General features: G+C 52.4%; 1 protein-coding gene and 1 long non-coding RNA gene across 9 annotated transcripts in view; one reads left to right on the forward strand and one right to left on the reverse strand.

Annotated features, from left to right (window-relative positions):
• Positions 1–13,705, reverse strand: part of SYNE3 (spectrin repeat containing nuclear envelope family member 3) — a 92,375-nt gene that overhangs the window by 59,049 nt on the left and 19,621 nt on the right. The window contains exon 2 of one of the 7 annotated variants that reach the window (XM_070514262.1): positions 13,526–13,641. The exons of 5 other annotated variants lie outside the window; for them this stretch is intronic. In XM_070514262.1, the coding sequence (XP_070370363.1) occupies positions 13,526–13,543 (18 nt within the window). In that variant the 5' untranslated portion in view covers positions 13,544–13,641. Of the gene's footprint in view, positions 1–13,525; positions 13,653–13,705 lie in introns of those variants that run through there. One more of the 7 variants, XM_044774273.2, reaches the window with a different exon arrangement.
• On the forward strand, positions 1,299–13,519 carry LOC139045727 (uncharacterized). 2 transcript variants are annotated; one of them, XR_011504758.1, is made up of 4 exons: positions 1,299–1,616; positions 2,775–2,908; positions 8,515–8,722; positions 10,487–13,519. It is a non-coding gene; the product is annotated as an uncharacterized lncRNA (long non-coding RNA). The 2 variants fall into 2 exon arrangements; XR_011504757.1 differs by having other exon boundaries at positions 1,299–2,908.

Genomic DNA, 13,705 nt, shown 5'->3' on the forward strand with positions numbered 1-13,705 from the left:
TTAAATGCTGAGAATAAAATGCACAGAACTACGAAGGAAACCAATCATATTAAAACATAGTTATGAAAATATTAAAAATCGAATTCATGAGATATGCGTGCACACACTTTATTAACACATTTAAGTCACAAGATCTAACAATGAGTCCAATAACCACCGTAATTTTGAAATAGCGATGGGCGCAAATGACATTTCAAGAAATCTACAACAGCTGCAATGCAACATAAAAATACATGTGACAAAGCCCCGGGCACCGCTGAGACAAGAGCGGCTTTGTTTTTGTTTTGCCTCATGTGTAACTGAAGGAATTGCTATTGGCTAGAGATTAGTAGCAATAAGAACGGCGTTAGTTTCCTATCCAAGTTCTGGGCCCCTAAATTCTTTCCGTAGCTCCCTGTCGGTCCACGGACCCCGAGTAAGACTCCTGCCCTGAGCTTCTAATAGCCAATGCAAAGGACAGCCTGTTTCCTTACACAAGTTTAAAAGTCTGAAGTTAAAAACCAAATGAGCCTGGGGCTGGCCCGATGGCGCAACAGTTAAGTTCACACATTCTGCTTCAGCGGCCCGGGGTTCGCTGGTTGCGATCCTGGGTGCGGACACGGCACCGCTTGGCAAGCCATGCTGTGGCAGGCGTCCCACATAGAAAGTAGAGGAAGATGGGCATGGATGTTAGCTCAGGGACATTCTTTCACAGCAAAAAGAGGAGGATTGGCAGCAGATGTTAGCTCAAGGCTAATCTTCCTCAAAAAAAAGCAAATGAGCAGCTCAAGAAAGACAACCACAATTGGTTTAAGGTCCAGGAAGATGCTCCCCCTAAGCGTCCCTCACCAAAAGCTCACTACAAAACCTCATGGATTTCCCTTTGCAGAAGCCAGGGCAGGAGGTGGAGGCCTCAGAGAGACAGATCACCACATGGCCAGGTGGGCAAGGCAGTGCAGACCCTCCCTCAAAGAGGCGGCCCCCAGCACCTCCTCTGATGAATAGAGGCGCTCGGTCCTCAGAGAACTCAAATCAGCTTCCGGCCCTCTCCCCATCCCTGCTCCAGGCGGCAGCCGGAGGGGCTTCTAAAACACAGACGCAGCTGGCTGTTGCCCTACTTAAAAGATCTGTTGCAGCCGGGTCTTCTGATTGGCCCCCAAGTGTCTCCAGCCTCGCTTCTTCAAAGCCACATCCCTCCTCACAACCCAGCCCAGGCAGGCGAGCAGTTGTTAGCACACAGTGTCCTCTCGGACACGGCCAGGCCCGGATCAGACCCCTCTGCTAGAAGCCTGCGCCTCCCCAAAGCATCGTCACCTGCTGAGGAACCCAGAGTGCCTGTGACCACCGAGCACCCTCTTCTGGGCAGGCCCGTCTCCCCTCTGGCCTGGGAGCAGGGCAGTGCCCTACTACCCTGAGGCCCTGTGCTAGCGAGGAGAATCACCTGCCCGTCATGAATGATGAATGCCGACTGCAGGAAGGAAGGAGCAGAGGAAATGGCTGGCGGTACTGGGCGGAGCAGACGAGGGGCCTTCCCTCCTGAGGCGGGAAAGCAGAAGGAGCCCTGGACTGGGATTCTGCACGTTTACCCTGAGCAAGTGCCTTTGCTCGCCGGGCCTCGGTTTCCCCATCTGGACACTGTGAGTGTTGAACAGAGCATCTCTGAGGGACTCCGAGGTTGTGGATTGAGCGGGTCCACATTGCTGAGATCTCTGAGCCAGCCTCCACCCTCAGACCGTCCGCCTGGCCTGGGCTCTGGCCCCCGTGTCCCCACGGAGCCCCTCAGCCAGCTCAGAGTGCCACTTCCAGCATCGTGGCCCTTCTAAGGCAGGTCAGGGTGAGGCCACATGCAATTACTCCCCACGCCACTCCCAAGGGAGCTGGTCCAGGGGACCTTTAACATCAGCAGCGGGGCACGCTCTTGTTTTAAATGATCAGGTAGTAAATATTTTTAGACTTTGCAGGCCACATACTGCCTCTGTTGCAAACTCTTCTTTGATTTTACAACCCTCTAAAAATGGAAGAACCATTCTACATTCATGAGCTGTACCAAAACAGACCACTGGCAGAATGTGGTCTATGGGCTGTAGCTTGTAGCCCTATTTTAGATGGCCCAAGGCTACAACCAGCAGCTGCAGGAAGCCCCACTGGCCAGCAGGCAAAGCTAGCTGACTAAGTGACCACAGACACGTATCCTGGGATAGGGCAGGTGCGAGAAGGACCTAGAATTGGTCCTGGGGGTCCTAGCCCCACTATGCCCTAGCTGTGTGACATCTGACAAGTTGCTTAACCTCTCTGGGTCTCCATCTCCTTATCTGGAAGATGAGTTGTCTTGGTCCCTCTGGACTGCTGTCACAAAATGCCACAGACTGGATGGCTTATACACAACAGAAACATGTTTCTCAGCGGTCTGGAAGCTGGAAGTCTAAGCTCAGGGTGCCAGCACGGTCCAGCGAGGGCCCTCTTCTGGGTCACAGACTTTATGTTCTATCGTCACATGGTGGAAGAGGCTAGGGCACTCTGTGGGGGCTCTTTCATAAGAACACTAATCCCACTCATGAGGCTCCACTCTCATGACCTAATCAACTCCCAAGGCCCCACCTCCTCACACCATCACTTTTGGGGGTTAGGATTTCAACATGTGAATTCTGGGGGGACACAAACATCCCGGTGATAACACCTAGATGTGGTTGATGAAACACCTCTTCCCCAGCGCCCGGGACACACTCCAGACTTGGAGGCGGGTCCTTTTTTACCCCAAGTGCCTCCTGTGTCAGGTGGACCATTTCCTTCCTTAGGAACCTGCATCCAGACGGCGGCTCTCAAACCAATCAGGGTGTGCGGCAGGACAGGGGTTACTGGCTGCAGACTAACGCATTGTGCGTCTCAACAGCCAGAGAGTGCTGATGCTGAGGATTCAGAGAGGAACCAGGTAAAGCTCTGGCCCCATGGTGCTCCATGTCCCATGAGAAGGACCAACGTGAGCTTTGAGAGAGGGGAGCACAGCGGCCACAGGGCCACCAAGGAGGGGTTGTCACCTGGCCCGGGGCGGGTGGGCTAAGTGGGAGGTGTTGCATGCCGAGGGCTGGGAGGAGGCTGGTGGTACCCTGGGGGATGGTGAGGCTGGAGCATAGGAACAAGGCGAGCCAAAGGAGGAAGCTGGGGTGGGGGGTAAGGGCCAGATCAGAGCCTTAGGAGCCACATCCAGGAGACTGGGCTGCTCCCTGGGGGCAATAGGGAGCCAGCAAGGGTTCAGGTGGGGGTGACACAACTATTTCTGAGCTTCAGAAAAGTCACCCTGGCCAGAGTGGGTAGAAAGGGGAAGCACTCACAAAGGAGTGGGTGGAGGCTGGGGTCAGTGCAGAGACCAACGACCACTAGGGATGGCTGTGGGAGGGGGCACGGCACGCGTGCCTCTCTGGGAGGGAGGGGAGGATTCTCATCTTTGGCAAGTGTGTTTGTTCTTCTTGGACCAGCTGAACGGATACAGTATAAAAAAAGGCACTAAGTATTTTCCACACACTTTGGCAAAAAAAAAAAAAATGTGCTCAAGGGTGAAAAAAAAGGTAAAAATACCGTTTTCATTTCCAAGTCCAAGAAGCAGCCCTGGGGTGTGGCTGCTAGCAGCAGGAGACTGGGGCGCTGGGTGTGTCTCTGGGTCGTCCCTGAGGAACTGGCGAGAGAGGGCTGGGCAGGAGGACGTGGTTCTTTCTGGTTCTGGCAAGCGCTGTCTGCCAGAGGAGGCGGTTAGAGAGGAAACAGCCTTGGTTTTCAGCATCCCACGTGGTTATCACAAATGGCAGCCGGAAGGGAAATGACTTTTTTGCCTTGACGACAGACAAGCCGAGTCAGTGCAGACAATGGAGCAGAGTTAAGACAGAGCCTGTGCTCAGGCGGAATCTGAGTCAAAAGCCATCAGTCTGTGAGAACTGACATGTCCACAGCAAGCAGGCAGGACCCGCTGGCACGGCTGGGGACACAGTTTCTCCAGGAATGGACTATGAGGATGTACTTTGGGGAAGGCTGAGAAGCTTCCAGAATCTGAGCTGCAGGCCTGAGCCATCTCCTCAAAAAGGGAGAACTTAGAGTCATTGAAAAGGCTCAGAGTGAAGTGAGGAGGCAGAAGAGTGCGGTGGACAGAAGGGCGCTGGAAAACGCAATGTAGACTTCACAGGGCAGAGGAGGCTGCTAACATTTCTGAGATGGTGGAAACCCTATATCATTCTAGGCACTGTGTAAAAGGCGCCCGTTAGTCCTCCGAGCATCCCTGGCCTGGGAGGCAGGGCAAGCAGGAGGCAGCAGAGGTGGAGCAGTGGGGCTTCCCCTGGGGCTCAGCGCCGCGGCTGATTGGCTGGAGGCCTCGGTGGGCGGAGCTTCTTTCTCCCCACCTCGGAGATGGCAAGAGCACCTTCCTGTTAGAATGCTCTGGGGTCTCACCTGGCACCTGCTCAGGAACAGGTGTTCAGTAGGTAGGGCTGCCATCACCTCCCTCAATTGCAGACCAGAACACTGGGACTGGAGGAACTGGTCCAGTACACAGAGCCACCCATCAGGGCAGCACTCAAATTTGAACCCTATTCTGCTGGATTCCAAAGCCTGGGCTTGTCTCACTGGCCACACTGCCTCCAAAACCAAGTTCAACTCCACCGCCCATCGGGGCATCAGGCAGAACTGTCCTGGGGAGGACAGCAACCCTGTATCGGACAGGGTCCAACCAGGCTGAGGAAATCCACTCCGAGTCCAGCAGCAAACCAGAAAGGCCTGGCTACACGGGGGTGAAGGAGCTGAGAAACTGCCAGGAGACAAAGGGGAACCCAGAGATTGGTCTCTTCCATCACTAGGCCAGAGGGACGAAGCAGGGAGGTGATGCTAGCAGACCAGGTGGGAGCCCCTGAGCAACAGGAGCTGGAGCCTCAAAAGAAACACACCCCCAGCCAGGGCAGAGAGCCTGTTGGCTGCAGGAGAAATCCCTGGACCAGCACAGGGGAGCCTGTGCGTTGCAGCCCACAGACATCAGCCCTCCTGTGACCCAGGGCAGAGCAGGGGACAGGAGGAATGGATGCGAGGCTCCCAGGCCAGGACTGCAGAGGCCGTCCATTTGGAGACTGCAAAGGACACCAGCTCCCTTTGCCCTGATTCTCGGCCTCGGAGCAACTGGCTGGGCTGCAATTTGGTCTCCAGGGAAACCAGCCTTGCAGGAAAAAGGACAGGGTACTGGCACCAACAAAAGTGCCTGACACTGACTGCTCGCCAGGTCAGCCTCGATGGGGAGTCCATGGATTGCTGACCGGGGCTCAGAACCCTGTCTCCTGGGGGCTGGTCGGCTTAGCCCTTCCTTCCTCTCTCTTCCTCTTCCTGGGCCCTGTGAGGCCAAGGCTGCAGAGTGGAGGCCCCTACTTGGCTCTGCATTGCCACCGGTGAGGGGCAGACACCCCATAAGGACCAGGTTGGGACAGCCCCTGCCTCAACCCCTCCGACACCAAGGCAGCAATTCTAAAAAGTCTCTGGGAATGTGCAGATACTGTAACTCCACTCGCCATTCCATGAGCCCCACGCTCCAAGAATCCTGCTTAGGACCTTACCTAATCCCATCAGGGACCACCCTCAACACAGGACAACAAACTCCTCCCAAGCACAGAGAGGGGCAAAGTCAGGTTCATGGAGTGGCTGTCATGTGGCAGGCATTATTAGTACAATTTTACAAAGATGTAAACAGACTCAGCAAAGTGAACAGCCTGCCAAAAAGTGGCAGATGCAGGATTAACGATAACAGTCATAGCCCACATGGATTGGCGTTCTCTGTGTGCCCAACTCTAAGATAAAGGGCTTATAGCTATTAATTCATTTACCTTACAAAGACCCAGCAAGACACTTGTCTCTTCTTCACAGCTGAGAAAACTGAGGATGGCGGATACTCACAACACTGCTCAAAGTCAGGGGGATGTTAAGTGGCAGAGGCGGGACTTGAACCCGGGACAGCCTGAGACCAGAGCCTTTGCTCTGAAACAGCGCAGTGCTACCCGGCTTCCACACCCCCACCTGACTCCCGACCCTGGAACCCCAGTGATTGCTGCCCATGCAGTGGAGGGAGCCTGGGGCAGCCAGCCCCCTGTGGGTCACCCTCGATGAGCATCTAAGTTCCAGGAAGGCGACTCCAGGGCATAAATCTGGGCCTCAGCTCAAGGACCTAGCATTGGAGACAATAAGCTAAGGCCCCAGCTGCCAGGCAGCCTCATCATAGGGTACCCAGTCACTCTGGTCCTGTGCCAACCCGGCTGCCCACTGGCATTTTGCTCTGGACCCCAGAAGCCCTCAGGATTCAGACTCGAGTAAAGCCCAGCTCCCATGGCAGGCCCCACAGGCAGTTACAGCCTGGTGTGCCTGCTCCGCCAACCGGGCCAGGGGCCCCCACCACCAGCTGACCCAGAGCCCTGGCATGGGTGCGCTCCCCTTCCTGTGACTCGCTTGGCTTCCCGGTGACTCAGTCCTGCCCTGCCACACACAGTTTCCACCCTTAGTCTGACACACGCCGATGGGATTTCAGGAACTGAGCGGGCAGCTGGTTTTAATCCCAAAGCTTATTCCAAGTGGATTCTGGGAACGCTCTCTTGTGTTTACAATATAGCAGAGAGGCCATCACTCAGAGCATCGTTCAGAGCACTGGAATGGTCCTGGGCAATACGCTCTTATGTGGAATTTGCAGAAGGCGATTCTGAGAGCAAAGTGTGTAAAAAGGAGGGACAGGAACTCTCGGCAGCATCTAAAAGGGTCTTTGGACCAGGAACTCTCACACCATCTTATACACTCTTACAACAACCCTCCAAGACAGCTGAATTAGAGTTGGGAACAATTCCTGGGCTTTATCCCATCCGAGAGGTAACCACAGGCTTGGAGAGGCTAAGGCATTGCACCAAAGCCACACAGGCCAAAAGGCGCCACAACCCACCCTCTGTCCATCGGCTTGTAAATATTTATGCAAGACACCTTGCTTAGTAACAGGGTTGTGGGGTCCACTTTACAAGCCAGCCACAAAGTGGGTGGGCCAGCCACTGCTTCCAAGACCAGCGCTCGGACAGCTATTTTCAAGCAGCTCTGCCATCACTGATAAACGGTGTTTGGTGGTGAAAACGGTCTGCTCTGTGGCCCGGCTCCTTCCAGAGATCCACTGACTTTATATCAGCATTTCCAATCACTCTGAAATTAACTAAACCCAAGCTCCCCATCAAAAGGCAGAGAGTGGAGGACGCCACGATTTCTACCGTCAACGTTCGGTCAGATATAAACCTCTGGGAGGACAGAGATGGCACACAGCCCCTCAGCGAGAAGCGGGGGCGGAAGGCTGGACCGCCAGGCAGGCATCCAGGGGCCCGGCAGGTGGCTCCAAGGGGTGGGGCCTTAGCTCCTCGGGCCCAGGTGTGATTGGCTCAGGCTGCTGGAGGGCAGCCAATCAGAGGCCGCGAAGGGGAGGGCTCCCTGAGGGGGGTTATCAGGGGAGTCCAGAAGGGCGCCCTGGCCCCAGGGTCACAGCCGGCTGCTGGCAGTGTGGGCGGGACGGTCAGGGATCGGAGAGGCAGGAACAGGCCTCAGCTGCAGGTCGAAAAGCGCTGGGCAGGGCGTCAGGGGACCGGTCAGACCTGGCTGGGACACTGAGTGCCTCGGACCACAGGCGTGAGGCTGGGCAGGCCAATCAAGGCCGCCCAGCCGGCCCCTGATTGAGAAAGGGAGCCGTAGGTGGGTGTTGGATTTTCACACTGTGGGCTGTGACCCAACCCCATGCCTCTGCAGGGAAAACACCACCAGCACTCCCAAGTACCCTGTAGATGAGCCCATCTGGCCCGTGGCAAGGCCACCCCCGGTGCTGCTCCAGCCCCCAAGGCCCCTCCTTGAGAAGATCTGGACCAGTGGGGTGGAGCTGCCAGGATGGGATGTCAGCTCCTTGTCCCTCATCTGCCCTCACCTTCCTCCCCAAGTGACCCACACCAGCATCCATGACCGCTTGGCAGTGACAGACATCCCCATTATGTCTCCCCCCACCCCAGGCCTCTCTCTCATTAGCCCTGGGAATCAGAGGCACATGGCAGGCCCCCAGAGCCTCACACCTTCTCTCAGGCAGGAATCTTCCCCACAGAGGGGCGATCCCACAGTCATCCCTGAACCCACTGCACCTGCCTGGCCACCTGGCCCAGCTTCCTCAGCATCTCCCACGAACCAGAGCCCCCTCCCTGGACCGTCTGCACCACAGTCCAGGGGTGCAGGTCTGATCACAATGACCATACACGCCTTGCCACCTACCTCCTGCTGCCCTCGAACCTGAATAAGTCACAGACAGATCTTTTTCAAAGAAAATTATGGCTGTACAATAACAAATACTCAGAACCTACTCTTATCAATGCAGACTTTAGAAATGAGAGCTTGCTACTAGATGAAAATGTCTTTCAATTCAAAACCATTGCACCCAAATAGAGGGTTTTCAAGTTTTTGTTTGTTTTAATTAGAAAAAAATTTCAAAACTTCTCATGGAACTGGTGGTCTCTGCAGAAATCTTCCACAGATCCCCTTTTGAGAAACCCTGGCCTGGAGGATGAAGCCAGCGCAGCTCGGAACCCTCAAGGATGGAGCTCCCATGTGATCCTACAGTCCTGACTCCCCACGGTGCTCCTGGTCCCTGCACACCAGCGGCACCACACCACCCGTGTTTCCAGAAGCTGAGAGTCTGGGTGCTGCCTCCCGGGCTTAGTTCTGCCGGGTAAGTCCTCCCCGATTCCTCCACAGCTCCTTCCAGCAAACTTGTCCCTTTTCTTTCAAGATTCAGCTCACAGCCACTCAGAGGGGACACCAGCGTCCTCTCCCCTGTAGGAACAACCCCTCCTTTCCTTGCCCCCTCCCCCCCGGGGACCTCTGCCTGCTACCATTCATTGCACGGATTTTCCTGTGTTCTCCTCCCAACAACCCTAGGAAGTAGGTACTATTATCCGTCCCATCTTACAGTGAGAAAACCAGGGTTTGGGCCCAGCAAGGTTAGCAAGGCTGGACCCAGGATGGGACCAGCAGTCGGACCAGGCTGTTTGTATTTTACTGTTAGCCCAAACCACAGGAGCTCCCTAAAAGAGAGCAGGGTCAGATTCATCTTATTGATTGATTGACTGGAGATAGGGTTACCTTTATTTTTAACAGCTTTATTGGGGGTATAATTGATAAACAATAAACACATTTAAATGTACAACTTGATGGGTTTTGACATATACACCCATAAAACCGTCACCCCAAATAGGATAAAGAGCATATCTATCACCCCCAACGTCTCCTGATCCCATTTCTAACCCCTCCCTCCTGCCCACACCCTGTCCCAGGCAGCCGCTGATCTGCTTACTGTCACTAGAGGTTAATTTGCCTTTGCTGGAGATTCTTACATAAATGGAATGATACAGGATGTGGGGTTTTTGAAGGGGGGGTGTCTGGCTTCTTTCACTCAGCATAACGACTCTGAGACTCGGCCGCGTTGCTGTCTGTATCAGTGGTTCACTCCTCTCTGCTGTGAGTGACATTCCATAGGATGCGCAGAGCACGGGCGGTTTCCCCATCACCCACTGACTAGCAGGCAGTTTTGCCCGTTACAAAGGAAGCTGCTCTGAATGCCTGTGTGTGGACATACGCTTTCCTTTCTCCTGCAGAAATACATAAGGAGTGGAGTGGCTGTATCACAGGGGAGGTGTATGTTTACATTTTAAGAAACAGCCAAACTGTTTTCCAAAGTGATGGCACCACTGATATTCCCACCAGCAGTGCGTGAGAGTGCTGGTTGCCGTGCACCCTCTCTGCTCAGTCTTTTTTAACCTTACCCTTTTTAATCGGTGGGTAGGAATGTCTCATTGGGGTTTTAATTTGTGGTCCCAAACCATCTGACTGAGTTCTGCATTTGTAATTTAGGACGCCCTTACTAAGCTCCGGGACTCTGTGCTAAGCACTTCCCAAGCTCCTCCTCTAAGGCTATCAGCGTGCTCAGGGCAGGCCTGTTGGCAGGTGCTCATACATATTTGTGAATGCATAGATAAATCTGGAAAATATAAATAAGACCTACCCCCCCCGGCAGTCAGTAGGTACTCGATAATTGTTAGTTCAGGAAAGGAAAACATGTGGAACCAGAACAAGCATCTCTCTGGCTTATTGTCCTTGATAGACACAAGCTCCGGTTCAGGGGAGCTTGATACAGGCGGGAGTTGGGTGGAAGCACAGACTGTGAGACTCCACAATCAGAGCCTTCCTTCAGGCCAGGGGTTGGGGGCAGAGCGAGCCCAGGACTGGGTTCAGGGAACATGGGTTCTGGTGCAGGCTCTGCCACCAACCAGCTCCTAAACCTCAGTCTCCTTGTTGGTCAAGTGAGAGCAATAGTTGCCGCCTGACTTCCATTCCCTCTGTGATGGATGGGCTTTAAATTGAAGGTTGTCACGAAGGGAAAGGGCCCATCCGATTCATCTTGTGACTTTTTGTTTTTTCTTTTTTTTTTTTTTAGGAAGATTAGCCCTGAGCTAACATCTGCCGTCAATCCTTCTCTTTTTGCTGAGGAAGACTGGCCCTGAGCTAACATCCATGCCCATCTTCCTTTACTTTCTATGTGGGACGCCTGCCACAGCATGGCTTGCCAAGCGGTGCCATGTCTGCACCCGGGATCTGAACTGGAGAATCCCGGGCTGCCGAAGCAGAACGTGCGAACTTAACCGCTGAGCCACCGGGCTGGTCCTCGGGACTTTTTCTAACAGAATCACTGTCAGTAAGGGAAATATACGCTGCGAGAAGGCCTGCTCTCTCCAGTGTAAAGACTGTAATGATCATCTTCTGTTCTGGCCACCTAAAGGCTAATCGTACCATGTGACCGTGCTACCATGGATAATAGCCGTGGGCTGGAATAATGATTGTGGGCTGGCAGAGCCTGATGGAGTAAATGCTACATTGTTCCAAGCTACAGTTCTAGGTTTTGTGTGTTTACAATTCAAATGCTTTGGAAACAAATATCCTCCAAGGTAGGTGCTATTATTATCTCCGTATTATAGATAAGGAAACAGCACAGAGATGTTCAGTAAGTTTCCCCAGAGCACACAGAGCTGGGAGTGAAACCGGGACAACTTGGCTCCAGGGGCTTCCCCTTAACCACTGCACCTTACCTGGAGACAAGTGGTCAGCAGCACCCCCGGCAGCATGTTAGGGTCAGCTGGAGAGCCAAAGGTGTGAGTGAAGTAACAGCTGCTGCAGGATGGCGGGTGGAGGACTGTGAAGAGGATGGTGCCGTCCTGTGAAGCTCAACCTGATGCTTCGGACACCCGGCAGGGCACGGGTTTGCACTGGGGCCAGGCCTGCAGCTCTATCTGCCAAGCCGTGGTTTGCCATCCGCCCCCTTGCACCTGCAGCCCTTGGCACACAGCACCGACCAGCATGGCGCATGCAGCAACATGACCATTGCTGATGCGTCTGTCTTTCCATCAGACTGTCGCCTTCAAGGGCGGAGGCCGCATCTCACCTGCTCTGTGTCCCCAGGCCTGGAGCACAGCTGGTCTGGAGGAGGGTTCCTTAATGAGCACAGTCCCAACGTTCTTGGAAACGCAGGGCTGGCCCTCGAGGGGCCAGGCCAGGGTAGCAAGTTTTTGGCATCACCCCCAGATTGGAAACTAGCTCCAGATCTCAGGCTGTAGGGCTAGGCCTCACGGGATGCTGGGACATCCCGAGGAGCCAGGGAAAGGTCCTAGAGAAATCTTCCTGAGCCTCAGCTTGTCACGACTGGACCACTTCTCAGGAATCCTCTTATCTAGCTGTGCCATTTTATAGCTGGGGAGACCGAGGCTTACAGAAGGAAAGAGAGCCACCCAAGACCTTGCCGCAGCTCAGAGGCAGAGCCACGGCCAGGACTCGTCTTGGTCTAAAAACATCCTGTGCCTCTGAGGGAGATTATCACATTTCTTCAGAATGACCCAGAGATAAAGGAACAGTCAGCTCTCATATTGACAGACAATTTTCATCACGGGGGCCGAGACAACTCAACGGGAAAAGAAGAGTCTTTTCAACACATGGTGCTGGGGACAACTGGATATCCACACACAAAAGAATGTAGACCGCTTCCTCTCACCATGTACAAAAACTAACTCAAAATAGAGCAAAGACCAAATCATAAGAGCCAAAACTATAAAATTCTTAGAAGAAAACATAGGCATAAATCTCCCTGACCCTGGATTACGTGATGATTTCATAGACATGACACCAAAACAAAAGCAAAAAAAGATAATCTGGACTCCATCAAAATTACAAACTTTTGTATTTCAAAGGATGCCATGAAGAAAGTAAAAAGACAACCCACAGAATGGGAGAAAAATTTTGCAAATCATTTATCTGATAAGGGACTTGTGTCTAGAAAGACAAAAAACCAATTATAAAATAGGCCAAAGATCTGAATAGGCATTTCTTCAAAGAAAATGTACCTACAAATGGCCAAAAGGCGCATGAAAAGATGCTCAGCATCATCAGTCATCAGGGAAATGCAGATTAAAACCAAAATGAGACACCACTGCACACCCACTAGAATGGCTATAATCAAAAAGACAGACAATAACAAAGTATTGGTGAAGACGTGGAGAAAGTGGAACCTTCATATGCTGCTGCTGACAATATAAAATGGTGCAGCCTCTTTGGAAAACAGCCTGGCACTTCCTCAAATGATTAAACACAGAGTTACCACATGACCCAGCAATTCCACGTCTAGGTATGTACGCAAGAGAAATGAATACATGTGTCCACGCAAAAACTCGTACACACGTGTACATAAGAGCCAAAAAAGTTGAAACAACCCAAATGCCCATCAACTTACAAATAGATAAATAAAATGTATTGTATGGATATCATGGAATATTATTTAGCAATAAAAAGGAATGAAGAAATGATGAACGCTACAACAAAAGGAACCTTGAAAACATGCTCAGGGAAAGAAGGCAATCACAAATGACCACATGCTGTGATTCCACTTATATGAAAAGCACAGAACAGGCAAATCTATAGCGACAGAAAGTAGATTAGTGTTGCCTAGGGCTGGGCGGGTGGGAAGATTGGGGGCTGTATGGGTTTCTTTTGGGGGTAATAAAAATGTTCTAAAAATGATTGTAGTGATGGTTGCACAACTCTGTGAATACATGAAAAGGCATGGAGTTGTACACTTTAAATGGGTGAATTGTATGCTATGTGAATTATATCTTAATAAAGCTGTTTTTAAAAAGAGAAACAATCAGAATCCCAAAACTAAGAGGGCCATTCAAATTGACCTAGTTTAACCAACCATCTGTGCTTGAATTTCCTTAAAAATATACCTACCAAAAGGCTTCCAAGACTCTTGCACACCTCCAGTGATGGGTGGCTCACTACCTACCCTAGGCAGCCTACTCTGTTGTCACAGAGCTCAGGTAAGAAGGAAATTCTTCCTTCCATGGAGCCAAACCCTGGACCTTGTCAACGGTGTACTGATGTACATGGAGCTAAGGGACTGCCTGAGGTCTTCTTGAAAATGGCAGAGTACCTTCCAGTCACTGAGCATTAGGCATTAGGTGCCGGTCCCTGTGCTCCTCCCTCTCCGGGCGTCATTACTTCACTCGATCCTTAAGGCAACTTTGAAGGTTGTCATCACCGTCCCCACTGCAGAGATATGGAAACTGAGGCTCAGAGAGGGGAAATAACTTGACTTTAAAAATCTCAGAAC

The sequence above is a fragment of the Equus asinus genome, chromosome 7 (assembly GCF_041296235.1).
Source record: "Equus asinus isolate D_3611 breed Donkey chromosome 7, EquAss-T2T_v2, whole genome shotgun sequence".
In the NCBI taxonomy this organism is placed as follows: Eukaryota; Metazoa; Chordata; class Mammalia; order Perissodactyla; family Equidae; genus Equus; species Equus asinus.